The sequence below is a fragment of the Delphinapterus leucas genome, chromosome 15, assembly GCF_059928025.1.
Source record: "Delphinapterus leucas isolate spDelLeu-1000000601 "Yukka" chromosome 15, BTC_Dleu_Yukka2, whole genome shotgun sequence".
Lineage (NCBI taxonomy): Eukaryota > Metazoa > Chordata > Mammalia > Artiodactyla > Monodontidae > Delphinapterus > Delphinapterus leucas.
In genome coordinates this window covers 88,250,532-88,278,254 of record NC_143143.1, presented here as the reverse complement: position 1 = coordinate 88,278,254, position 27,723 = coordinate 88,250,532, and the positions used below count along the sequence as shown (strand labels likewise).

The 27,723-nt window shown below is 49.8% G+C and overlaps 1 protein-coding gene and 1 pseudogene across 2 annotated transcripts; both read right to left on the bottom strand.

Annotated features, from left to right (window-relative positions):
• The window catches only part of LOC149747528 (uncharacterized), a 3,799-nt pseudogene extending 3,240 nt beyond the window's left edge, over positions 1–559 (bottom strand).
• DNAJC5 (DnaJ heat shock protein family (Hsp40) member C5) lies at positions 249–27,723 on the bottom strand. 2 transcript variants are annotated; one of them, XR_016387978.1, is made up of 6 exons: positions 27,454–27,723; positions 2,947–3,064; positions 1,991–2,204; positions 1,161–1,332; positions 1,005–1,077; positions 630–742 (listed from the first exon to the last, which is right to left on the bottom strand). XR_016387978.1 is itself a non-coding variant. In XM_022597459.3 (5 exons), exons 2-5 carry the CDS (start codon positions 3,051–3,053, stop codon positions 639–641), a joined length of 597 nt encoding a protein of 198 aa, XP_022453167.1. In that variant the 5' UTR covers positions 3,054–3,064; positions 27,454–27,716; the 3' UTR covers positions 249–638. The 2 variants fall into 2 exon arrangements, 1 of the variants encoding a protein (XP_022453167.1); XM_022597459.3 differs by lacking the exon at positions 1,005–1,077 and having other exon boundaries at positions 249–742; positions 27,454–27,716.

Sequence of the window (27,723 nt, the reverse complement as noted above, 5' to 3'; positions counted from 1 at the left end):
GGGGGCCTCAGGTCAGACATGAGAAACAACTGCTACAGGCTAAGCAGACGAGGTGAACGGGTCCCGCACAGACTGTCCCTGGTACGAAGCCACAGAAACGCCCCGGCGCTGGGAGAGTGGGCCCAGCTCCTTCCTGGCAGGTGAGTCCAGAGGCCCTGCCTGTGGCCACATGCTTGGCAGGCACGGGGCAGGGAGCAGACCCCACGGCTCCAGCCAGGCAGCACCTGCCTCAGGCCCCCATGGGCACGGGGAACGGAGCCCGAGCCCGCCTGACCGCGAGGGACCACACGGGCCGTCCGACCGCTGCGTCGACCTGCCCGAGAGCCCTGAGGCGGCCCCACGTCCGGGGAATACGGCCTGGCCGCAACACGCTCACAATACAGACAGACGTGGAACGTAAGCCTGCACATGCTATTAAAGGGACAACAGAAGAAGACGACCGCAGCTGAACTGCTTTAAACGCTGCATGCTGCGCACTTCGCGCGTCAGGGACCGGCGGGTGGGCGGGCACAGAGGCGGGCTGGCGCTGCCTCCCGGGGCCAGGGCGGCTCCCGCCCCACCTCTGGGACTACAGTCCGTGATTCTAAGGTCGAGTGGCTGGGTGCTGACTGACCCTCGAATCACAGCTTCTCCTGAATTTAGTTGAACCCATCGGTGTGATAGCTGGGGTGGGAGTCGGCTGTGAGCTGGGTGGTCTCCGTGGCGGACGCCGGCTGGACGACAATCGGCGTGTCTGCGGCCTCTGAAAGCAAGCGACGCGCGGCCTCAGGTCGGGCCGGTGGGCCTCTCGGGCCCCCGACACCGTCTCTGGGCGACACGCTCGGCCACCTGGTGGCTTGACGGGGGTCGGAGGTCGTAAGACAAGCGCCCAGGGCGGGGCGAGGCTGCCAGGACCTCCGCCCCACACGACCTTCGACCTTCGTCAGCGGCCTCGGCCCTCGGCCCTCCCCGCCTACTCAGCTACCACAGTCCGCGGCGGGGACAGCCCTCCGCGCCTGCTTTACCTCCGGCGTCCACGTTCACACCTCAACCGTCCCGCCGCCACCACAAACACTCCCGCACAGTGTCAGTGCCCTCCTGTTTGACGAGACAGGGCGACACGTTCAGGGCCCGCTCCGGCCCCGCCCCTCACGCGCGCCCCGGGCGGCGGGCACACTCACCCCTCTCGTCGGACTGCAGCTGCGCTTCCAGGTCCTCGGGGGACACGTAGAACTCGGTCTCCTCGCCCTCCGGCGCCTTGGGCTTGCACTTCCCGCAGCAGCAGTTGAAGCAGCAGCAGAGGCAGCAGCAGCAGTAGCAGCAGGTGAGGAGCCCGCAGAACACAAACAGGGCCTGCGGGCAAGGGGACGTGGCTGTGCGGCGAGGCCGGGATGCAGCTCTCACCCTGCGCCCACCCCCGACCCCCGCCAGAGTCACACAGGGTCCTCACACCAGCAGTGGACTCGTTTCCAGATCAAGGAGAATAAAGAAAGCACCGAACACGGGGACAGGAGGGCAGGAAGGAGGAGACCAGCTGCGTAAAGAAGGGTAACTCCTGAGAGGGGAGGAGGGCTGACTGGCCGCTGCCAGACCGGCTGCCGACAGCTCAGCGCCCTGCAGTGAGCCACACCCTCGGGCCTCACACGACAGATGCTTTGGATAGAATCAGGAAACCAGGTAATGTTACAATATGAAACAATAATATTTCTTTCAGAGGTTTCTCAAGCTAGATATTTCTAACAAGTTTTCCCTAATCACAAAAATAAATCTATCCACAAAGTGATGACAAAGTTCATTTCCTGTTTCTACCACAGTGACTCACGGAAGAAAATGCTGTGGACATCACCACTCGGCACAGACCTCGCTCTGTGCGCGTGGGCTGGACGCAGGCAGGCCACGGGCCAGCTGCAGCCTGCTGCGACCGGGCCTTTGCCCGTGTGTACGGGACGAGGAGCCCGCCACGTGCCCTGACCCACCTGGCGGGATGCGAGAGTGGGAGCCGCGCCCTCACCTTGGCCCACCAGCTGGAGAGCACGAAGTAGGTGTTCACGTTCTCCTCCCCGAACTGCTCGGCCACGTAGAGCCCCAGCGAGCCGTACTTGTCGTAGATGTTTCTTTTCGTGCAGTCCGTCAGGATGGCGTGGGCGTTGTTGATCTCCTTAAACTTGTCTGCGGCCTCTGGGTTATCTGGGTTCTTGTCAGGGTGATATTTCAAGGCCAGCTTCCTGCAAACCAAAACCATCTGTTGGTCTCACGTCTCACGCTCATCCACCGGGATGGAGGGCCAGCAGAGGAACATTGACCCGTCACCACCTCCCTTTCCAGCCGGCCACAGGACTAGAGAATGCCAGGCTCAACAGCAATCTCTGCAATTGTCTCAGGGCAAACCTCCCGTGCTGAACCATCCACAGAGCAGCAAGCGCTCGGGGGAGAGCTGACCTGCGGGCACTCCCAAGAACTTCCAGCCCCGCTGCTGCCCTCTAGCGTCCTGACTGTACACTTGCCAAACGGAGGGACAGGCAAGGAGCGCGCAGCACAGGCATTCTATTGTACTGATAAGGAGATAAGCTGAGGACACAGAGGACTGCGTCAACTGTCTGCACCGCCGACAGTGTCGGTCTCTGGCAGCTGCTCAGGGACACCGCAGGGGAAGGGCAAGCTCAGCCATGTGGGAAGGCTCCCCCGGGGGGTGGAGGCCCTGCCACCACAGCTCAGCACATCCAGGCCTGCCCCCCCGAGCCGTCCGCTCCAGGGTAGGGAGTGTGCATGACCCACACACTGCTATTGCTTTGTTTTCGTTGCCAAGAAAACATTAAGGTAATAATCGTAAGCTATACGGGGGACACACTACACACACAAAGATGCAGCGGAAGGGCTACCAGTGAAACAGCGAGTAGGCCGGGGAAACACGCGCAGATAAAAGACAGGAGGGGTGGGAGCGGCCCGCCCCGGGCCCAGGCCTCTTACCGGTAGGACTTCTTAATGTCATCCGAGGTTGCATTCTTGTCCAGCCCCAGAACGTGGTACAGGGATTCCCCAGAGGTAGAGAGGGAGCGCTGTCTCTGGTCTGCCATGGCAGCCTAGTCTACGAGGAGAACGCAGAGGAGACATCAAAAACTACAGATAAAATTTAAGTGTGTGTTTTGTAATCCCTTGGGCAACCTCTAAATAAAGACGTAGGGAGGCAAAGCTAGAAAGCTGAAGGGAAAATGAAAATGAATCTCTGTAGACTAAAAACTCCATTAAGAGGAAGAGATTGTCAAAATGGATAAAAAAAATGCAAGACCCAACTAGATACTGTCTGCGAGAGACACTTTAAAAACAGAGCCTCAAAATACATGAAGCAAGCGCTGACCGAAATAAGGGGAGAAGCAGACAACTTCACAGTCACAAAAATCTTAACACCCCTCTCTCAGAAACTGACAGGACACACACACAAAAAATCAGGAAAAATACCGACAACCTAAAGAACGCTATCAACCACCATGACCCGATTACCTCTACGACACCCACATCCACAGAACTTACACTTTAAAAATCACGAAGACATACCACATGATGGGCCATAAAACAAGTTTTAACAAATTTAAGTGGACTGAAATCATACACAGTATGTCCCCAACCCTAACAGATTAGAGACCCAAAAGGAAAAGATCTATGAAAACCTCAGGTGTTTAAATATTAAGCGATACAGTTCTAAATAACATGCAGTTCAAAGAAAAGAGGACGGACATAACTCCTAAACTCATTACTGATCTAATAATCCATACGTGATTGCACTACTGCTTAAAAATAAGCTGATGTATTCAGAGCTGCCAAAACTCAGAAGCAGCCAGGTGACGGACAAATAAACTGTGGTGCACCCGGACAGTGGAATATTATTCAGCAAACTTGTGTTTTCCATGAAAAGACATGGAAGAACCTTAAATGCATTTAAGTGAAAGAAGCCAATCTGAAAAAGCTACAGACTATATGATTCCAACTCTGACATTCTGGAAAAGACAAAACTATGGAGACAGGAAAAAGATCAGTGTTTGCCAGAGGCTGGGAGAGGGAGGGATGAACAGGCAGAGCACAGAGGATTTTTAGGGCAGTGAAACTATTCTGATACTACAACTGCAGATACATGTCATTATACGTCTGAAAAACCCCACAGAATGTGCAACACCAAGAGTGAGCCCTGATGTAAACTACAGACTTGAGTTACTCTGTATCAATGTTGGAGCATCACTCCAAACAATGTACCACACCAATGCTAATAAACTGTAAGATTGGGGCGGGCAGGGAGTATAAGGGAACTCTCTGTACATTCTCCTCAATTTCTGTGTAAACCTAAAACTGCCTTAAACAATAGTTCTGCTGTCCTCAGAGACTGAGATTACACTAAGCTGTGAAGAAAAAGGGGCACAGAAGGATAAGACAGTCTCTGGAAATCACTATCCGAGCAGTGAAGTTGTCAACGAAGCAGACGGGTGCAACGATATGCCTGAAACGGCTGAAGGCCAGAGCACAGAGAAGGCACAATTTAGGAAGCGTCTGAACAGAACCAGCACAGAGAAAACAGAAAATGAGAAAATCTGCCAGGCAGGAATTTGAAAGGCAAAGAATACAGGCAACTGAGAAAAAATAGTCAATTGAAAACAAAACTAGAGCTGAAAGAAAACACAAGTGTGCAAACTGAGGCCCCACCAGGTAGAGCACCAAGGCCATACTTCTACATCCTGGGCGCTAAGAACTTCCCCAAACAAAACACGTTTCGAATTCTAAGAAGAACGGAGTTTCACCTTAGGATTCCACTATCAACAAAGTGTAAAGTCAGAAGAACGTATAAACGCAAGAGTCTGGGAAAAGTACTGCTTGCGCATCTTCAATGAAACAATGATCTGAGGAGTATTTCAACAAAATGTGGAAAGAAATCAAGAAACAGGAAAAGATGTGACAAGAGGAGTAGGGGTGTCCCGGCCTGCGGGGGAGTGGCCCAGGCGTGCCCCCTCCTGCAGGTGGCATGGTCACTTCTGATCACAACACAGGACACACACATGAACTCCCTCCAGACTGGGTTCTGCAGGGGCTGGGCTGCCCTGGCCCCCTGTAGCCTCACGACGCAGGCACTCCGACGGTTATGTCACAGACAGAGAGACACATACACAGAGAGGTGAAGTCAGGACCTGAACCCAAACCGAAGGGTGCGGCCTCCTGGCCGAGGGACACCAGGTCAGCCACCTTGGCACGAAGCATAAGAGACGGTGGTGTACAGCTGAGGGCAGGAAATTAAACACGCCTCACTTCAATCCCAGAGATGGTGGGCTTTGGAATCAGGGTGTGAGGACTCTTAAGCCCAGTTCTGACAGCTTCCAGCTGCTTGGCGTGGCCAAGTCGCTGCAGTGCTTGGAGCCTCCCTCCTCACCTGGATGGACACAAGGACCACCCCCTACCCCCCGCCCCATGGCAGGGCTGCACAGAGCCCAGGGACCCTCAATGATGTTGATGACGGAACATATTCTCGTCAAGTCTCCATTACTAGGAATTTCGTCCATTTACTCCACAACGGAAGTACCATGACTTCGTCAAGTTTAATTACTACTTGGCTAAGTAATTTTTTTGGTCCTTAGGTACTGTTATGGAAAATACAACTCTGACAGATTATTTTGTATTCTCAGTTACTCAGTGCCTACTAAATAGTGCTTTTAGAGCCCATCCACAGGAAAATATCAATAAATACTTTTGTATCTGCTTATAGAACTATGTGATTACCTGAGACGTCTAGAGGCAGTCAGCTACTTAATTTGACTAAAAAGAATTCCCTGTGGAACTTTAGCATTTAAGTCATGATTCTCCAGCACCGCTTACACCAGAGATCACAGACGTTCTTGCAACAAGGGGCAACATTTCCTAGTCTAGGACAGAAGCACCCTAAGAAAAATCAGCACACACCTGGCTTAGTTACTAGGTAAGCTAGTCACTGTGGTTCATCACCTGCTTGTTCCTAGGTACAGACAGATCACTGACTTTCAAAACCTTAATTTTCTTTTCTGTTTTTTGTTGTTGTTTTCTACTGCTGAGTTTTAAGAATACTTTGTATATTTTGTTATATTTTAAAACATTTATTTATTTTTGGCTGCGTTGGGTCTTCGTTGCTGTGCGGGCTTTCTCTAGTTGTGACGAGCGGGGGCTGCTCTTTGTTGCAGTGCGCGGGCTTCTCGTTGAGGTGGCTTCTCTTGTCGCAGAGCACAGGCTCTAGAGCACGGGCTCAGTAGTTGTGGCGCACAGGCTTAGTTGCTCCGCGGCATGTGGGATCTTCCCGGACCAGGGCTCGAACCCGTGTCCCCTGCATTGGCAGGCGGATTCTTAACCACTGCGCCACCAGGGAAGTCCCAGAATGAATTTTCTTAGTTTCAGTGAACTGCCAGCAACTATGACCAAACTTGAAAGGCCGATACCTGTTCAATAATAAACACATCTCCCCAATCCCGGGGATTAAATAGCAGGTTCTGCATCCCCAGTCCTTAGTGCCCGGCAGCTTTCCCTCCCCCACCAGGTGTGGCGCGACCCTGTGACACTCGGTGCCAGCATGTGGTGGAGCAACGCGGGACATTCTGCCTGGACACTGACACCATCAGGCCAAGTTCTCCCCACACAGAGGAACAGGTTAATGCTCATGTGGGTTCAAGAACGTATGGAACCAAGAGCTTCCAGAAAAAAATGACTTGGTGATAAAATCCAGCCAGTGAAGATGTGAACCAGAGGAAAGTCATCAACAATGGAAGCCGGGGCAACAGGTCTGCAGTCAGGCGACAAACCCACAGAAATGCAAGATCCTGACTGAGGGGCGGCAGGAGCTCCAGCAACAAACCCACCGCAAACCTCCTGGCCCCCACGGCGGGTCAGCACACAGGTGGGCCAAGTGTGTGCAGCCCCACGGCCCCAGCGGCCCCTGGCACACGGGCGCCCCTGGTTAAGGGGGTGGGTCTGCCGTGGTGAGGGAGCAGCAGTTTTATTAGTTCTGTTTGCCAAATTCGAGGGAAACTGGAACGCTTCTATTTAAAAGACGATGTGGGGACTTCCCTGGTGGCGCAGTGGTTAAGAATCTGCCTGCCAATGCAGGGGACACGGGTTCGAGCCCTGGTCTGGGAAGATCGCACGTGCCGCGGAGCAACTAAGCCTGTGCGCCACAACTACTGAGCCCGCATGCCACAACTACTGAAGCCCGCGTGCCTAGAGCCCGTGCTCCACAAGAAAAGCCCTGCTTGCCACAACTAGAGAAAGCCTGCACGCAGAAACAAAGACCCAACACAGCCAAAAATACAATATAAATAAATAAATAAATTTTAAAAAGTAATACAAATAAAATAAAAGACGATGTGAGTATCTTCGGAAGGTTAAGTATCTGGTAATCTGGTTTCTGGGAAGAACCAGGGAGTAGAGGTTAAAAGACTTATTCTGGGCTTCCCTGGTGGCGCAGTGGTTGAGAGTCCGCCTGCTGATGCAGGGGACACGGGTTCGGGCCCCGGTCCGGGAAGATCCCACATGCCGCGCAGCGGCTGGGCCCGTGAGCCATGGCTGCTGAGCCTGCGCGTCCAGAGCCTGTGCTCCGCAATGGGAGAGGCCACAACAGTGAGAGGCCCACACACCGCCAAAAAAAGAGACTTGTTCTTTGCTGTCTACCATTTCTTGACCTATTCCCATACTATTGCTTGATTTTTAAAATCATTTTCTTCTGTAGGCTTTTCTGCATCGCATGAACTTTTTATAAATCTATGTATGTATCTTTTTTATAAAAACTACAAAGTTGTCGTTCTTGTGCTTCCAGACGCATGTCTGCCCTCCTAGAGGGTCTGTCACAAGTCACTTCCAGGACACACGACTTTAGCATGTCGGACTGTCGCGGGTACTGAGAACCCAGCCTTCCTGGTCAACAAGGTCCTTTAGCCCCAGGAGTCTGGCCCACATTCCCGTGCACTAACTTCCCTCTCACAGCCGGCAAGTCTCCAACAGTTCCCACAGAATCCCTTCTCATCAGAGTTCAAGAGCAAGCTGTGCATTTGGGGATCTGTTTTGGCTACTAGCCAATCAGAGGGACCTTAATGGAGAATCCAGCCAACCAGGGTCTAGTCAACTCCAAATTCTCCTAAGAACCAGCAAACATCCTCATGTGGACTCCCTCCAACCCAATTTTCAATCATTAGAGTTTTCTGACATCACAAACAGTAAGAGTGAGAGACTAAATAAACTTCGTTATATTTTAATGAAATCACTGACAGCACAGCGATGGGTCTGGACAACTCAAGCCTAATTTAATTATGTCTAAGCCAAGAAGAGAGAGCAAGCTGGGGACCACCAGAAAAGAGCAAGCTGGGGACAGTAAAAGTCAGCACAGACTTTAACACCAAGGCTTACTTTGGTGCTATTCGTCAAGGTATTATTCTTCTAGAAGCTGGTGTGCAAGCTTTCTGGTAAAGGGCAAGATAGTAATATTTCAGTCTTGTGGGCCATACAGACAGTCTCCATGTCCCAAGTTCTCAGCTCTGCCTTTGGAGCATGGAAGCACACAGTGTCTAAAAGAATGGGCACAACTGTGCACCCATAAACCTGACTTAATTACAGAAGCAGGCACAACCCTTGCCCCAGGGGTCAAGTAATGGCTCTCTTGTGAATTATTTTAGGGAGGCTGGGTGTCGTGAACAGGCACTTACATTTGTGTGCTGTGGGCAAGTGCCGGCTTAGTTACTGTGACTCTTTTTCGGTCCTCAAAGTTAACTTTGCACAAATACAAAACGAAGACGTGGGCAAGAAATGCTGTGAATATGCATTTCCAATCAAGATGGCAAAATCCAAAGAAATCTGTTGCAATGTGAAGAAATGAGGCCAGACAGCAACAGCGCCCACCCCGAAAGCTGCTGGAAGCGCTGTGAGCGAGGCGATAGCATTTTTGACACAAGCCATCCAAGTGTACTCATTGCGCCCCCCGTCAGTCACTCTTCTTACTTTAGATCATGGTTTCAGCACCACTCGCTCGGCTTCCGAGGGTTTTTCCAACCGGGATCTTAGGTTCCCATATAATACGGAACAACGGCCCTGATAATATCTTCATACCAAAGAACAGAGAAACGAGATCCCTTACTTCGTGAGTTTCTCCACTGAGATGAGGAGAGCCCGCTGACTGCAGGAGATTCAAACTTTCCCCGAGGAAGACACTCCCCTCCTGTCACCGCTGGCGGGTACGGGATTCCGGCACAGCGACAGTGCAACCCTACACCCAAGCAAGAAAGACGACTTTCAATGTGCTTTGCTGGGGCTCCAACGAGGATGACTCTGTTCACAGGACACACATCTGTCTCGAAGGGCGTTTACCCTTCCCCAGGATCACAGGTTCAAAAGCATTTACACACACGCCGGGTGCTGGGCAGGAGACACCACCCCTGATGCCGGGGCGTGTTGGGGCGGGAAGACACCCTAAATCAGGGTGAGCATAGCTCCCCTAGAACACCGTGATGGGAGCAGCAGAGGCCCACTGCAGGATCACCTGGCTGCAGAAGACAGAATGAATATAGACAGAATCACGCCCAGGCCCAGCAGTCACACTGCTGAAAACCAGAGACCAAGAGAAAATGGACGCGTTGCGGAGGAGCGAGCGTGTGAGCCATACCCTCCTCGTTAGAAATCACAGCACCCAGAGGGTAGTGGTGCCCAACCTGAAAGCGCTCAGATAAAATACCTGTCAAACCAGAATTCTATTTCCAGAAAAAACACCCCTCAGAAACAAAGGCTGAAATGAAGACATTTTCCGACAGAGACTAAGAGAACCCATCACAAAAACCTAAAATTCAAGAAACACCAATGAGAGTTACCTGGACCGAGGGGAAATGACACCAGATAGAAACCAGCGTCTTTAGAAGGAATGAAGGCCACTGGAAGTGGTGAGCACGGAGGTAACAGATGATCTTTTCCTCTTTCTTTTTAAAAAATACACAAGACTGCTGGAAGCAGGAACTGATCAACCCTGGCTTGTGCGGTCTGCGCTGCAAGTAAGACAAACAGGACGGCTTCGCACGGAGAAGCAGGGGTGGGGGAGAAATGGACGCCTTACGTGAGGTAGGCAGCACAGAGCCCTACGAAAAGCTCTAAACACCACAAAGGGTCATCAACAGAAGGACTGACAATTTCTGGTCTATTCTATACAGAACACTACTTACCAATAAAAGAAGGATAACATTCTGACACAGCAATGAAATCAGTAAATCTCAAACACAATGTGTTATGCAAACAAGCTAAGAAACACAAAATGACTCCATTTATACAAATATTAAGAACAGGAAAAACAAGGTCGTGATATAAACCAGAAAAGCGACTGTTTCAGGGAGGTAAGGGGACCTCCTAGGAGACAGAATGTTCTTAGTTTAAATGCAAGAGTGGTCTCACAAGTGCACACACCAAAACTCACTGAAATCCAGTTAAGATCTGTGCCTTTCACTGTATGTCAAGTTTACCTGCAGTAAACAGAGCAGCCGTTGTAATTAATGTGATTTGTTCTCAACATGAATTAGATACTACGAGAGAACCAAATGAAACATAAAATTCTCTACTCCGTGATGGCAGGCTGCCTGTTTTTACAACTTTCATGGAGACACAGAAAGACATCCGTTTGTCTGTCATTCTGTGGCTGCTCTCAGCAGAGACTGTGTCACCAGGTAGCCGAAAATACTTACGTCTGGCCCTTTAAGAATAAAACAGCTGCTATGAACATGATTCAAACTGGTATTTTATAATTTTGAGTCAGAAAATGAAATAAATGCTGTCCAAGCATAAAAATTATTAAATGTAAATTTCTACATCATTTTCACACACGTTTCAAAAGTTAACATTCTAGTTAGAAACTACCCACTGCCAGGAGATACGCACTTTGAAGTTTCACGCTCAGCTGGGACACGATCTTGTAACTAAGACAGTGACCTGAACTGCAAACGGACAGATCTGACTTCATTCTTAGCACGTGTGATATTGGGAAATGCATCTAGGAGGCTCCTGTCAAGCAGAAAGGTTGTGGAAGACAGTGAAGGGGAGAGAGAAAGAATCGAGTTTTGTGGGGTTTTTAAATCATTAAAATCAACTTTTTTCAAAAGTTGTCTTAATATTTTATTTTCTTAATTTTCTTTTTTTGAGGTTTATTCTAATTTTATTTTTTAAAATTTATCTCACTGAAGTCTAGTTGATTTACAATGTGCTAATTCCTGCTGTACAGCAATGTGACTCAGTTATACATATATATACATTCTTTTTCATATTCTGTTCCATTATGGTTTATCACAGATACCAAATATAGTTCCTTGTGCTATACAGTAGGACCTTGTTGTTTATCCTTCTTAATTTTCTATAGTGATCGGGTATACTTTAATGATTTAAAAGAAATAAACATTTTTCCAAAGCGGGAAAAAAGATCATCCTAATGTCCCACAAGTGACAAACTGAAGACCATCCCCTTTGCACCTGGTCAGCGCTCTCCCCTCCCCAGAGTTGGTTTCTCCCATTGTCTTGTGACCTGTCTTCTGCTTCCCTCGATTTCCCCCATCTCCCCAACACCTGGCACCACAGGCACACAGCTCCAAGCTCAACGCCGTGAGGAGGCTCCACTAGAGTGTCACGGGGGAAACCGGGTGTCCTCTGCCGCCAGCCTCAAGGTCCGGGAACAGGCCAGCTGTGCTGAGTTGGTGACTTTGTCTTTGCCTGAGGAGTCCAGGAGTCCAGCACCTGTTATTTGTTTTGTTTTCTATTTTTTTGGCTGCGCTGTGTGGCTTGCAGAATCTAAGTTCCACGATCAGGGATTGAACCCGGGCCACGGCAGTGAGTGCGCCAAGTCCTAACCACTGGACCACCAGGAAATGTCGCGTCTGCTATTTGAGGTAGCACCTCAGCATTTTGGTTTTTCCTAAACCCGTTTCGATTAAATTTCAAAGGCATCCCCGAGGCCCATGTCAGCACCTGGGGAGCAGCCACATCTACCTGAGCTACACCTGCTATTAACTCAGGAACTGCCATCCCAGCTATGCTCCCAGCCTTGGCCCCAGGAGGGTTAGGTCCTGACCTTTAGGCTGCGTCATTTTTAGTAACACATACCTTTAAAAACAAACAATGGGCACATTCTGCAAGTCTGTAGTGCGTCCTGGTGCTGCTAGGAAGAGTACTGGGGGTCCTCCACATTGCGGGGCAGCCAAGCCACACAAGAGCAGGGAAAAATGGGCTTCAAACCAGTCAAAGCTCGCCAACCCCAAGAGGCAGGGGTCCGGTAAAGGGGAGGCTTTTCTGGAGCATACGCAGTCTGTCCTCCCTCACTGCCGCCAGGACAAGTCTGTAAAGCACGGCTCCACTCCTGTCACCACCCCGCTCAGGTCCTTCCCCAGCAGCCCACTGGCTGCAGCATCAAATCCCAGCTCCCGGGCCTGCCTTACAAGGTCCTATTGGACACAGACCCTGTCTGACACCAGCCTCTTCCTGCCACTGCGCCCACTGGGCCTCACGGCCTGACAGCTCGCTCTTAGGCAGAGGCAGTGCTGCCAACCCTGAGTACCTGGGGTCTCCTCAACGTCCTGCCCACTCCTACGTGGAACCCCTACTTAGACCTCCGACCGTGAAGCGACATCCCTGGTGCCAGAAGGCCAGTCCTGGCGCCTGCTCCATGGATGTACAGCAGAGCCCATCACATTCTATGGAGCCATCCTGAGCCTTGAGCATATGTCTATGTGTTGTTTATTTGTTCAACAAATGTTTAGGAAGCACCTGCCATGTGCCACACTCTGCTCTCAAAGCTGGGGATTTAGCAGTGAACAAAATAAACAAAACGGACAAAAATCCCTGTGCTCACAGGGCACGTCTATGCTCCTTAGAAGACTTAAACATCTTCAGGGGAAAGAGATGTGTATTCTGACTCTTGTACCTCCGTGTGTAAAATCAGCATGCACTGAATGTTTATTAAGAGTTGCTGTTGAATTCAACCTACTATTGCAGGAAAAAATCATATGTCAACTTTGGAAAAATCATATGCCAACTTTGGAAGAACAGATTTGAAAACGTCTTAAAAGGAAGCCTATTTTGGTTCTGTTTTTTTTTTTTTTTTTTTTTTAATCCCCCTCCCTCCCTTCCTTCCTTCCTTTCTTGGTTGCGCCGGGTCTTAGTTGCAGCACGTGAGCTCCTCAGTTGTGGCATGCAAGCTCTTAGTTGCAGCACGCATGTGGGGTCTAGTTCCCTGACCAGGGAGCGAACCCGGGCCCCCTGCACTGGGAGTGCAGAGTCTTATCCACTGAGCCACCAGGGAAGTCCCTTGGTTCTGTTTTAAATATTTTATATAATATTTGATAAACAGAAAGGAAGATATGACACATATAAGTCATGATGCATCATGATAAAATAAACACCATGATCCCATCCTTCAATTTAAAAACTAGAAAATTACCAATAATTTTGAAACTTCCTGCATTCTCCCCATATACATTACCCTGAAGCAATGTTTATTATAATCCCTTGCTTAAAGAAATGTACCTCATATGTTTCTCCCTAAACACTACTTAGTTTTAATTTTTTGAGCTTAAAAAAATTGTCTTGGGCTTCCCTGGTGGCACAGTGGTTGAGAGTCTGCCTGCTGATTCAGGGGACACGGGTTCGTGCCCCGGTCCGGGAAGATCCCACATGCCGCGGAGCGGATGGGCCTGTGAGCCATGGCCGCTGAGCCTGCACATCCGGAGCCTGTGCTCCGCGATGGGAGGGGCCACAGCAGTGAGAGGCCCGCGTACCGCCAAAAAAAAAAAAGACCCCGCCTGCCAATGCACGGTTTTGAGCCCTAGTCCGGGAAGATCCCACATGCCACGGAGCAACTAAGCCCATGTGCCATAACTCCTGAGCCTGTGCTCTAGAGCCCGTGTGCCACAACTACTGAAGCCCGTGCACCTAGAGCCTGTGCTCCGCAACAAGAGAAGCCACAGCAATGAGAAGCCCGCGCACCGCAACAAAGAGTAGCCCCCGCTCGCTACGATTAGAGAAAGCCCATGTGCAGCAACGAAGACCCAATGCATCCATAAGTAAATAAATAAATAAGACCTTGTTTAAAAAACAAATGGTCTTAACACTGTGTATGCAGCCTTCTGGGACTTGTTTTTTTTGGCCCGTGACTTGTTTTTGAAACTCAATATATTTCTAAGATTCTCCCAAATAGCTGGATATATCTATAATTCACTCATTCCTAGTACTGGACAAATTCCATTTTGGGAACAGGCCACAACTTGTCAATCCATTCTTCTACTGGAAGATGGCTGGTCATTCCCAGGTTTTGCTATTACTGGGGTCCTCTGAACCTTCTGAGCAATTCCCACCTACAGTTTCTCTAGGGCAGTGCCGGGCACGGGGTGATGCCCTGCCAGCTCAGGTTAGTGCTAAGGGCAGAAGTTGACAGCAAAACTTACCCAACTGTCAGAGCAATAGCAAATAAGCACAGGAGAAGATACTCAACATCTCTACCCATTTGGGAAATGCAACTTCAAACTACAATGAGATACCACTACGTATCTATCAGAATGGCTTAAAAAATAACCAGACAACACCCAGTGCTCGTGAGGGTGAACAGTGGCTAGACCCGTACACTGCTGGTGGCACACCAAACGGGACAGCCACTCTGGAAGAGAGTTGGAAGTTTCCTATAAAGTTAAAGACAGGCTTTCACGTGACCCAGCCATCCCGCTCCTGAGCATTTATTCAAGAGGAACGGGAATTAATGTTCACATGGAAAACCTGTACATGAATATTTATAATCGCTAAACCCAGAAACAACACATATGTCCCTGTGAAAGGATAACAAATTGGAAGGTGAACACAATGGAGCACCACTCGGCAGCAGAAAGGAACGAAGCGTCCATCACACGACGTGGAGGATTCTCAGTAACACTGGGCTGAGTGAGAGAGGCTGGCCGCAGAGGCTAGAAGCTCTATGATTCCATGTACATGACATTCTTGAAAAGACAGCTATACCTACAGAGAGCAGAACAGTGGATGCTGTGGGCGTGGGGGGTGGGTACGGATGAGCGTGTTCCACAGCCTGAGCAGGGTGATGGTTACACAGATCTCTATGTATTAAAACTCAAGAGAACCGTACATCAAAAAAAAAAAAAAGGTCAATTTTACTGTATGTTTATTTTAAAAACGTAAAAAGAAAAAAATCTGGGCTTGCATTTTTTTGTTTTGTTTGCAACTTATTCTTCTAGCTAGTCATTTTCATTGTAGTTTACAAAAGTATCAGCCTGTGACACAATGGAAATTAAAACAAATAAAATCTGGTCCTTCACCACAAACAGATTAGGAAGAACTGTTGTAGGGTGTGTACCTGCAAGTGGAACTTTAGGGTCCCAGAGAAGGGGCAGGCCAACCGCTACCCAGATGACCACACCCCACAATGATGGGCGCCCCCAGCCTTCCCGATTTCCCACCCATCTCTTTTTACTTATCATGAACACAAGTTCATACATTTTTCTATTGTGGTAAAAACTATAGGACTGACCACCTTAACCACTCCTACGTGTACACTTGGGTAGTGTTACCTATTTGCACATTATCATGCAACAGATCTCTCACTTTTTCTTTTTTTTTGGCCACACTGCACAGCATGCGGGATCTTAGTTCCCTGACCAGGGATTGAACCCGTGCCCCCTGCAGTGGAAGCGTGGAGTCCTAACCACTGGACTGCCAGGGAATTCCCTCTCACAATTTAATGTAACTGAATATATCAAATCTGTGTGAACGTATTTTTTCTCTTTTTTGTTCAATAAATCCTTCTCCATCCCAAAATCCAAAGTGAATTCTCCTACACTTTATTCTAAAGTTTTGTCACCCACAGGTCATCCGCTCCATCTGGGGTTAACCTGGGCCCAGCATGAGACACAGACCAGCATCACTCGTCTGAGCAATGCCAGCCCCGAAGTCCCAGACGCCCCCACAGCATGTCCAGTCTTCCCCTGGGACCTGCGGGTGCACTCTAACTTCCACAGGGGAGGGTTATGGGTGGTGGTGAGGACTCTCTATCTGGTTCCATTCTCAGAGTACTTTATTCAAAAACCTCCAAAATTACCTGAGGCAGTCTCAAAAATTTTTACAAAAGCTACAAATTCTGTTACTTCTGCACACATCATTAAATAATACTTAAAACAATCATATTTTAATACAAGCATCCATTACAAAGACAAGGTGGGTTTAAAAGCAATGAACAGAGACTCCCCTGGCGGTCCAGTGGTTAAGACTTCGCCTTCCAATGCAGAGGGTGTGGGTGCGATCCCTAGTCGGGGAGCTAAGATCCCACATGCCTCCGGGCCATAAAACTAAAACATAAAAAAATAAATAAAATAAAAGCAATGAGCAGGTAATCCCATGAGCCACACCTCCTGGTGTGCAGACAGGTTTGCCCCCTGTGTCCCCTGGGGACAGGCCGTGGTGGGAAGGCCACACCAGGGCCTCTCACTGTCTCTGGGGATGCCCCTCCGAGATGCAGAGGTTTCCAGGGCTGCCATGGAGGTGCTCCAGCCTCCCCGCCCGCTGCTGGTCATCGCAGGAACGTGGCTGGACAGGCAGCCTTGAAAGCCGCTGTGTTGCCAGGGGTAGGAGGACAGAGTGCCCGGAGTAAAGAAAGTTCCAGGCCACAACGATAATACATCGTATCATGGGTAGTCTGAAAATACAGAAGCTAAGAAAAAGGCTAATAATGTAAGAAAAAGGCTGTTAGGAACCTGGGGAGAGAGAGGCACTCCTCTAGGAAGAAAACGTCATCAGAGCAGGGTCCAGGCTCCGTAACGAACATGGTTTCCACAAGTGGGAATAACGTAAACAATTTATGGATTTTCAGCAATAAACTTACAGACAAGCAACTTTATGTTTACGAAACACAATGTAAATTTCTCTTGACAGTGTAAAAGTAAAAGGACAAATGAAAGTCAGAGGAGGAGAAGGGAAGAAAGGAAGAAAGGCCGACCCCCTCCAGTTAGCGAGAGGACAACGCATGCTGCTGATGGCGCAGGACGAAGTCCTGTCACACAGGGGACAAGGGGTAAGTGCAGCTACGCTGGGACAGGAGGACAGAGACGCTGCTACTTTGGGTCAGGACAGAAGGAACAGGGGATCCGCCAGGTGATGGGTCGGGACACAGCCATGAGGTGCGATTCAGTGACCGTGAGCCAGCACCTCGGGGAGGGGATGGGGTGCAGCCCGGTGCAGGCACGGCTGCATAGCCTCCCCACACTTTGGGCCTGGCCCCACAGAAGAAAAACTTCACTGAAAATAAAGATACTAAAGACAAAGTACAACTGGTGTTCCAAAGACAGCTGACCTCTCTCCTTTGAAGGAACCGTCATTTAAAATCCATGATGAACCTTGGAAGAAGGACATTCAAGAAACAGCTGGGGGGGGGGGTGGGGGCTTCCCTGGTGGTCCAGTGGCTAAGACTCCGCGCTCCCAATGCAGGGGACCCGGGTTCAACCCCTGGTCAGGGAACTAGATCCCGCATGCATGCCGCAACTAAGACCCAAATAAATAAATAAATAAATATTAGGGGGAAAAAAAAAAAAAGAACCAGCTGGGTCTGGAGCACTTCACCTCCTCAGGAGGGCCAACTCCTACCGGTGCTGGGGACACACTCAGAACACAGTGGAAAACCAGTGGTTTGAATGCGTGACTCCGAACTCATTATCTGTTCCAGAAGGAAAAGATTAATACACTGCAGAGTAGAAGGAAACGGCCACCAATGACCTCCACAGACATAGAAAAATTATAAGCAAGAGTCAACAAACACGGAAGGGGTAAAAGGGGCGATGCTGAGCATCACAGTCGTCCGTTACCTTTACTCCTAACTTAAAATGAATTCCAAACGTAAAGAACTCCTAAACTCTTCAGGAAAACAGAGGAACCCCTAAAGATGTCATCTTTCTTCCTTAATTCTAAGAAAAATAAAAAGCAACAGTGATGCCAAGCCTTAAGACAAAGAGAGAGAATTAGAGTCAAACGGATCCGTCTTTAAGAAGGGCTCCCCGTCAATCATCAAAGCACGAGAGAGAATGGGTCTAAACCCCAGGCAGACGGGCCAACCCACCAAAGAACAGTAACTAAGTAGCACTTTCACCTAACAATAAGCACAATGCTTGGTCACAAAAAGAGCATGTATTCCAGTACTAAAGACATTGAACCCTCGGCCCTCACAGAGGGAGCACGAGGCTGACCAGCAAGGGCTCAGCAGACACCCCCGGGGCAGCTGAAAGGCCCCAGCATGGCCACACCCTAAGCCCTTCTGAGGTATAAACTGAGCGACTGCCCCAGTACCGGCCTAGCATTCAGTACGGTCTATGGAATTAATTTTATCAGTAGTGACTTATGTCCAGAAACCAAATAAGGATTTTCTTTCATAAACTAATGCTTACATACAGTCAGTCAAAAGGAAAAGGTCAGAAGTTGAGCAAAACAACTCTAACTATGCGTCTGAATACAAGGAGAGTCAAAAAAAACACTGAACATTCTCAAGAGCCTGTGACTCAGAGAGGAGGCTGCCTATGGCCCAATGTGGAAGGGAGAGCCCCACTCCCGACCCGGTCCTCCTGGTCCTGCCTGCCCAGCATCCTTGAGGTGCAAACAACAGGGCGACACTGCCTCTGTGTAAAGCGCGCCTAAAACAAGCTGGAACCCTGACACCAGAACGTGACCGACAGACACAGGTGACATTTCCATCATCACAGCACTGGGGCCAACAGGTACTCACCTATGCACAAGGCTGCAGAAAGAGATGCTAGGAAGACCAGTGCTATGGCCAAACACTTCCAGAAAACCTTAACATATTCTCAAAGCTAAATATGAAAGCTAAATATGAGACAGTGGAAGGCAAAAGTATTTCTTATAAAAGTTATGAGCACAGGAGCTTTCTGGGTGTTGGTGTTCTAACCTCGCAACCCCTACAACCTCAGGTACTGAAGTCACAGGTACCCTTCAACCCAGGCAGCCACCTGCCGCCCCCGGCCCTCCGCGGACCAGGCCTGCGGATCAGCAGATAGACTGGAGAACCGGAGGTATCTGTATCGTGACAGAAAGGGCGTAACGCTGACTGGCAACCAGGTGCAAGTCCACTCTCGTGAATGTTTACCAGGAAGGATTTCTTACTATCTAGAGACCATCACGACATTCAAATCCTCAACTTTGAATATCACATGAAAATACTTGTGACCAAAGTCACGGTCACACAGAAGCACACAGGCTAAGAGACCTACTTAACGCTCCCGGGAGAGCCCACAGGCTCAGAGCAGTGCAGTGTGTGACACTGACAACCCAACGACCCACCACCTTGGGGGCAGCTCCGCCCCCAGGGAGGGGACTGGACACTCCAACTCCAGAATGAGCAGAAGCCTAAGATACACACAGCGGCTCGAAGTTCATGAAACGCAGCAGATGCAGCCACGACATCTTCTGTGTCTCCAGCAGGAACGTGTCCCGAAACGCATCCACTAGAAACCGCGCTGCACTGGGACGCCCCAGCCAGGGCTGCCCCATGTGAAAGCCCCTGGGGAGGGGGCCGCCCAGGGTTCCCACTGCTGGACTGACTGCCTCTGATGAAGCAATGGACCCTGCAACGATGACCAAAACCAACCATTCTAGTACAAAATCAAGTATGAGCTGCACGAATTACCCCAGGACGAGCCAAGTGTAGAGAGACGCCTGATGTCAGAAGCGTGTCAAGACACACGCATTGCACATGCTATCACAGTTGTACTGGTGACAGAACTTATGATTACTGCTGTAATTTTACCAACATGGTACCTACAACCTAGGGCGTGCTTACCATGTGCAGGCACTGAGGGGCACACATGCTCCGGACCAAGACGCCTGTGGGGCAGGCGCCCAGTCCAGTGGGTGATGAGAGTGCAGCTCTTGGGCTACCTGGCTGGGCTGGAGCCTGGCTCTGCGACACCTGGGCTCAGTGACCTGGGCGGTTACTCAACAGCTTCATCTCCTCTTCGTCCAGCGGGGCTGCAGGCGGCCTGCCACAGTGTGTCCGTGATCGAGTCGTGTGAAATGCGAACAGTGCCGGGTACAAGATTTACACGAGCCGTTACTGTTACTGCCTCCAACTTACAGATGAGAAGACTAAGGCCCAGAAACGGGGTCATCTGGAGGCCACTGTGCCAGGGATCAGCAGGACTGGGATTCAGATTCACACCTGACTCCAAGTGCTGTACAATTCGACTGATTCTCGGTAACCATGTCACAAAGCGGAGCAATTTTTCCCTGCCCTGAGCACAAATAACTTACTTTCTTGTACTAACCTACAAGCCTTATCTAAATAAGGTACTGTATTAACCCTTTACTGTGTTTTTAAACTAAAATAAATACACATACAAAGTTTATAATGGTGAATAAAAGTTATGTAGGTTATACTTTATTTGACTCTCAGCTTGAACACTAATATTAATTATTGTTGCATACATTTTAGATGTAAAATCCATACTTCACTGATTTGCCTTATTGTCGTTTGCCTTTTAAAAATACAGGAAAAGACCTGCCTTCAAGGCTTTATGGGGCAGGCATCTAATCAGGTAAGGCTGTACCGAGCTGCTATTCACTGAAACACGCTCTGCCCCTGTGACCACACAAAGAGTCAAGCTGTTCGTAAGCTGGACGGTCATTCTGGGGTGAGGAAAGGACAAAGACCCCTGCCCACTCCAGGGAGCAGCAGGGGGGTCTGATGAAGTGACAGGTCTGCCTCACGACACTGCGACTCTGTGAGCAGTTTAAGGAATGCCACAAGTAAAAGGTAGATCACAGACACTTATGAAGGTTTGCACAGCTCCCCCAGAGGAGAGCAGGTCCAAGAGTGCCCCTAACGCCTACGTGCACTGCAGTCCACCAGCCTGAGTGAGGATGAGATGGTGTTAGGAGCTGGCTGGACAGGCTGGCCTACTCGGCCACCAGGACAGCCCCCTCAGATAATGGGTTGCAGTTACCCTTGTCACGAATCAATTTTTATAAAAGAAAGGACGGGGCAGATGAAACAAGTGTGGGAGTCACATGGATACTACACACCAGGGAGAAGGATGCTGTTGGTAACAGTCAGTTAGGGTCACCCAACCAGGCAGGATGATGCAAGAGAAAACGTCACCAACAGAAACAGCATTTTAAGAGGTAAATTCCGTGTTGTCATTTTAAGGTGTGCAACAGCATTACTTGTGCTTATTCTTCAATACCACACTTTCGTACTAGAGAAAATATGTGAATCTCAGCTTCCTTATCCAGACAATTGGGTAACAGCTACCCTGCAAGGCTGTCCTGGGGATTATGGCTGATGCATACCTAGTAACCCTGGCCTGCTCACAAGCAGATTGCTTCAGAGGGTTTGCCGTAGGGGGAGGGGAGGCATCCTCTAAGTGAATTTTAGAAGAAAACAAACTGTTTCCAACAGACGACAACTATGCTTCGACAAGTTAAGAAATACTTCATAGACAATCCTTAAATTGTAGACGTTCCAGTTTCATCTCAAAATGAAACTGGGCCATTAAATTGCGTTAAAATATTTCAGCTTTACTTGTGATGAGCCTCATGATTCAAAGTATCAGGTAAATACAGTCCAGTAAAAATTGTTACCCAGAATACAACTTCTTTTTCAGTTAATTAAAAAAAAAAAAAGAAAAAAACCAGATGTGGCCTGGTTTCACGCATCTTAGAAAGCCTATTTATCACTAAATTATCACTCTTTATTTCTTAATTTACTTAAAATTCTCATTTTAAAGGACGCAGCAAAATTTATTGCAACTGGCTGAAAAAATCTCACATTTTATTATCAAACCCTACAGCAGTAGCTAAATTAGCAGCAAAATATAAAATATAAAGTGTTAAAATCCTGTGTAGGTGAAGAAGAAAAGACACACACTGCCGGAGGAAATATAAATTTAGCAATATATGGCAAAAATAATAAAGTCTGTATTCTCTGACCTAGAATTTTTCATTATTTATCTTAGAGAAACCCTCTCACAATTAAAGACACTCCTTTTCAATCAAGGAAAATTCACTGGGACCACCTAACTACAAACCAAACATCTGCTATGCTGCTAATCCCTTCCAATAACAGAAGGAAAAAACTAAAAGCCAGGCAGTGGCACATGCTCCCTCTGCAGAGCCCGGTCCAGCTCAGTCGGGGCTGTGACACGGAGCCTATGGTCTTGGACCCCCAGCGCCCCAATTCATCACCTCTGAAGCACCACAGGGCCAGACAGTACAGGATAACTCAGTTCTGATGGCTTCACTATAACACATTTCACTCCACCCAGTGAAAAGAACAGAGGTGAAGGGCAGAGAGAGCTCTCTAAGAAAGGGGCTGGCCATCCCAGAGATAGCCAGGGCGGGGCTCAGCCGGCAGGGTAGCAAGTCAGCATTCCAATCCTCTGACTTGCAGGCCTGCAACTTCATAACCAACTGGCACAGAATTCCTCAGAACACAGCAATGGAGACGCCAAATGACTGCACATTTCACCGCGTACACCGCCATGTTTTCTGGTGTTACATGTTCAGTGTAGAGAAATTAAAAGCACAATAAAATTATAAGTAATTCAGAGCTTCCCTGGTGGTGCAGTGGTTAAGAATCCGCCTGCCAATGCAGGGGACACAGGCTCGATCCCTGGCCCGGGAAGATCCCACATGCCATGGAGCAACTAAGCCTGTGCGCCACAACTACTGAACCTGCGCTCACAACTACTGAAGCCCATGCGCCTAGAGCCCGTGCTCTGCAACGAGAGAAGCCATGACAATGAGAAGCCCACGCACTGCAAAGAAGAGTAGCCTCAGCTCACTGCAACCAGAGAAAGCCTGCGCACAGCAATGAAGACCCAATACAGCCAAAAATAAAAAAATATATATTAAATTATAAGTAACTCATGATGATGAACAAGGTTCATTTACACTCATACATTCTAGAAATATTCACTGATCACTCACAATGTATCACACAATTTGAAGATATTAGTCGGGTTTAATGTCAGGAAAAAAAGACTACGGTTTCTGCCACAGAACTAAGTTCTAAAAACCAGTGATGTAGATACACCTACAATGGAGTATGATTTTGGAGTGAAGTGGACCTTCGATGTATACGGACAACCTTTGAAAAGCAAACCACTTACGAAGGCATTTTCAGTGACACCCACTGAATGTATGGTCTCACTACATACTCTCTCTTTGGAGAATGAGATTCTGTACTTCTTTTCTGCAATTTCAATGTGAGCTACCAATATGTTTGCAAAACTCTTAGAATTTAAAACAACTCTTACCTGCTAAAGACCAAAACCTATTAACTGTCTGCAAGTACTAATAACCAAGAGAACATACCATTTCACCCATACAACGGCCTCTAACAAAATTAATGCAAAGACAACGAAAGACAAAATCAAAAGTAAGAATTGTTTGGTAATCTAATCCTTAAATCCTCTGGGTTGAATTTCGAGTGACCAATAACAGACTGCTGTTAATCCTCTTCAGGGGATGTCACTACCTGAGCACTGGCCTTGCTATCAGGACAGTAAAAGCATTAACAGTTCCCTCATGTTTTGTTTTTTTTTTGGCCGCACCGCGCGGCATGTGGGATCTTAGATCCCCCGACCAGGGATCAAACCCACGCCCCCTGCACTGGAAGCTTGGAGTTTTAACCACTGGGGCACCAGGGAAGTCCCAACAGTTCCTTCTCTTAAATGAGGGATAGCATTTTCATAAAATCTGACTAGTGTCACTTTTCAGCATCTTTGTCACTTAAACTTAGGAAGCAGTTGATGACATACCTTCCCACTTGCCATCTCCTGTGCTCCCCCAACAGGCAGTAAGGGCAGGTACCATGACCCTCATCTTCGCGGGGCCCCATCATGTGAGCCCGAGTCTCGTCCGCTCTCAGGAAGGAAAGTCTAGTACAGATTCTGCTGACACACAGACAGGGAAGGGCTGTGACAGAGCAGGAGATGAGTCTGCAGCTGAAGAATGCTCTGATCTGACCACCCAATAAGAACATAAAAACAAGCCCCATTTGGGGAGCACTGCAGTTTTAACTACTGCACCGGGAGCACCGTCAAGAGCCAACAGTCTCCTGTCCGCCTCCTGGGCAAGAGCGGGCCGTCACCCTCCACACCTGTCCCCTGAAGACACAGGGTCTGTTTCCTTACTGGAAAACTGGCTGCCCTCACTGGCTGAGATATACGGTTTGCCTACAGCACTGTATGCTCCAAACCCTGTACAAAGTACTTATAAGAGAGTTAAGGAATTTTTCAAGGGTGATTATATCTGTGGCTATCACGCCATTTTGGGGCTTCCCTGGTGGTCCAGTGGGTAAGACTCTAGGCCTCCACTGCAGGGAGCCCAGGGTTCAATCCCTAGTTGGGGAGCTAAGATCCCACATGCTGTGCAGTGTGGCCAAAAAAAAAAGAAAAAGAATCATTTGTAAATCAATTATACCCCAATAAAAATGTTTTTAAAAAATCATGCTCATTTTATTTCCTGACTTTAAAAGCAAAGTCCCACCTTAAATAAAATTCCACCTCGTCTCCTTACTCCAGCCTCCCAGCCTCAATTTTAGTCATTCATCCCACACCTACTGAGCATCTTCTCCAGCCCAGGACCAAGGCAAGCACGTCACACCTGGGCTCTGAGATGCACGGTCAGCAGCAGCCTGCTAGGGATTCTGCCTGGTGGTGTCAGGTCGGTCAGCACAGGAACCAGTGCAGAGGCCTGGCCCCAAGTTCCAGGTCTGAGACTGAGCAAAAAGCACACGTCTCCAGGGTAGCTCAGCACTGAGCACAGAGCCATCCTTCCTCCACGAGTGAGGGGGACTCAAGAACACAAAGGGCCAAGAAACATGCAGTATCTGTTCAGTCCCAGCACCACATTAATACAATGAAAAACCAAGAACATAAATTCACTCTGAGTGAAGGTTCTGGAAATGACTTGAGTCCTTCAGTCACACATCAGGATTCAGAGCAGGCCTCAGAACAGCTCACTTTCACGTGGTTCTAACAGATTACTCCACCTCACCCATTTAATCGACAAATGTCGGGACTTCCCTGGTGGTCCAGTGGTTAAGAATCGGTCTTGCAATGCAGGGGACGCCGGTTCGATCCCTGGTCAGGGAACTAAGATCCCACGTGCCGCGGGGCAACTAAGCCTGCGTGCCACAACCAGAGACCGCGTGTGCCGCAACTACAGAGCCCACGCGCTCTGGAGCCTGCGCGCCACCACTAGAGAGAAGACGGAACACCGCAACGAAGAGCCTGCATGCCGCAACTGAGACCCGATGCAGCCAACAAACAAACAAATAAATAAATTTATAAACAAAACAAATGTCACTGAGTATTTGGGACTAGCATGTGGGTTTTACTTTCTGGGGGGTTAATCAAAGACAAAATTTCTAAAAGCATTATTACCAGTGGTAGATCTGACAAAAAACTTTTTATTTTGCACTAACTATAGACTAAAAGTTGCAAAAAGATTTACAGGGAGATCCTAGTACCTTTCTGATCTTCCTCTTAACTGGCTGTCCTTTCCCAAAGGGGAGGCGACTTGCCACACACCTCCCTCAGAACCCAGCCACGGTACTCAGTACTCAGCCACAATGACTTTCGAGTGACAAGGTCACTCACTGTATTGCAGAGCTGCTACTACAATCATCACTTCCATTCATTCCAACAGTATTTCCTGGACATGCAGTACATGCCAGCCACCGTTCTTTGCAAAAACAGACTCCCTGCAGACCTTCACCTCATAGTAAAACATTAAGTATAATAAATATATTAAACAGGACATTAGAAGAATGAAGTGCTGTGGGAAAACTAAGCAGGAAAGGGAGACAGGAAACAGGAAGTGGCGAGCTGAAATTCCAGGTAAAGCAGTAAGGGAAGTCCTGCCCTCCCGGAGCCTAAGGGTGAGGGCGCCAGTGATCTGGGTAGAGCCAGGGACGGAGCACAGGAGTCTGTTAAGAGCCTGGCAAAGAGGCCACTGTGGCGGGGGGCCCACAGAGTGAGTCAGGGAGCCAGTGATAGGGAGACTGGTCACAGAGGATGGGGGTGGCCTGACAGGCATCCCTGCCCCGCAAGGGTCCCCATCTGAGGCCACACTGGTTCCGTAGCTGAGATCCCCCAGCAAGGCCTTGTCTCCTCCACGTGCCTCTCTAGTATCTGCTCACCGGGACAACCCCTGGCTGCTCTGACTTCACCAGGGCCAAGGGGGCCAGGCATGGGGGTCCTGCAACACGTGTGCCTCTCAGAGCCCCGTGCTGCTGGAAGCACCTGCCACTCAGCCCCTGGCTTGGCCACGTGCCATCAGAGGTGCCCCAAGTCCCGCAACCCTGACACAGGTGGAAGGAGAGCTGCATGCTCTCAGGAAGTTTCTGAAAGGCCGTAAGTCCTGCCTCATAATTTCATCTCTCAAAGTCTGACAGGCACCGCGATCCTGAAACGCAGCACCACGTTTAACAAGAGAGAAGCAAATAAACGAACACAAAATCTCGGAAGCTTTGACTAGAGTTCTGCCTTCAGGCAACCAGATTTAAGACGGGGCAGTATAACTGTCGATGTCAGCAAGGTAGTTTTTAAACAGACAACTAGTAAGGACAAAGGTGTCCAGGACACACCTCTCAGTCTATGACCCCTATCACACCTAAACCTGAAAACCAAAACAGAAACTTTTGCTTCTTTTCCTGCATAGCACAACAGAGCGAATTGTGAGAACTCATCTCTTAGGCACATGAAAAAGCGAGTCCTTGATCCAGCCGCTCAACACAAACAAGTTCGAACCCGCGGGAATGAGTTCCTAACCCTCTCTCGGTAAGACTACAACACAAGGCACTGCTTCAGATGTCCTCGCGAGGAGAGAAAACATTTTTTTCTTACAAACCAGATGATTTTCACCCGCGAGATTAATCTACAGCGCGTCAAGGAACAAAGCTCAATTCCGCGACCTATAGGCGTAATGACCCAGGCACAGGTTACGTGGCTGCTGGACCGGCGGCGCCCCTCTTTTCGGCCCTCAGGACCGCAAAGACCCTCCCCGGGGCGGGGGCGCCCCGCGCAGACCCCGGCCCCGGAGCGCGAGCTGCGCTGGGGTGGGGGGTGGGGGCCCTGGCTGCCGCACGTCGGGTCTCTGGCCGCCCCCAAGCGCGGGCCCGGTGGCCCGACCGCGGCGCACGGCCTGGGCCTTTCCGCCGCTCCTCCGGCCGCGCCGCCGCCCCCGGTCCCGAGGGGGGAGGGAAGGGGGAGGGAGGGTCGTCGCCATTTCCGCCTCCTGGCGCGCGGCCCCGCCACCCCGCGCCGTGCCACCCTGCACTCCCTCACCCCACTCTCCGTCACCCTCACCTCGCGCCCCGCCCCCGCCCCCTCATTCCGCTCTCGTCACCCCGAACCCCCGCCCGCCCGCCCGGCCTGACGCGAGGCCACCGGCCCGCCGCGACCTCACCTGTCCGCCTGCCCGCCCGCCCGCCCGCCGGCTCCGCTCCTCCCTGCGCGGCGCTGCTGGGCAGCCGGCCGACGCGCTCCTCAGCCGGGGCTGCGCCTCGGGACCCGGCGGCGGCGGCGGCGGCGGCGGCGGCGGCGGCGGAGACGGCGATGGGGGCAGTGGCAGAGGGCGCGGGAGCAGCACCGGCAGAGGCGGCGGGGGCGCGCACGTTCACGCACGCTCACGCACGCACCCGCACCGGCGCGCGCGCTCCCGGGAGGACGTGGGCGC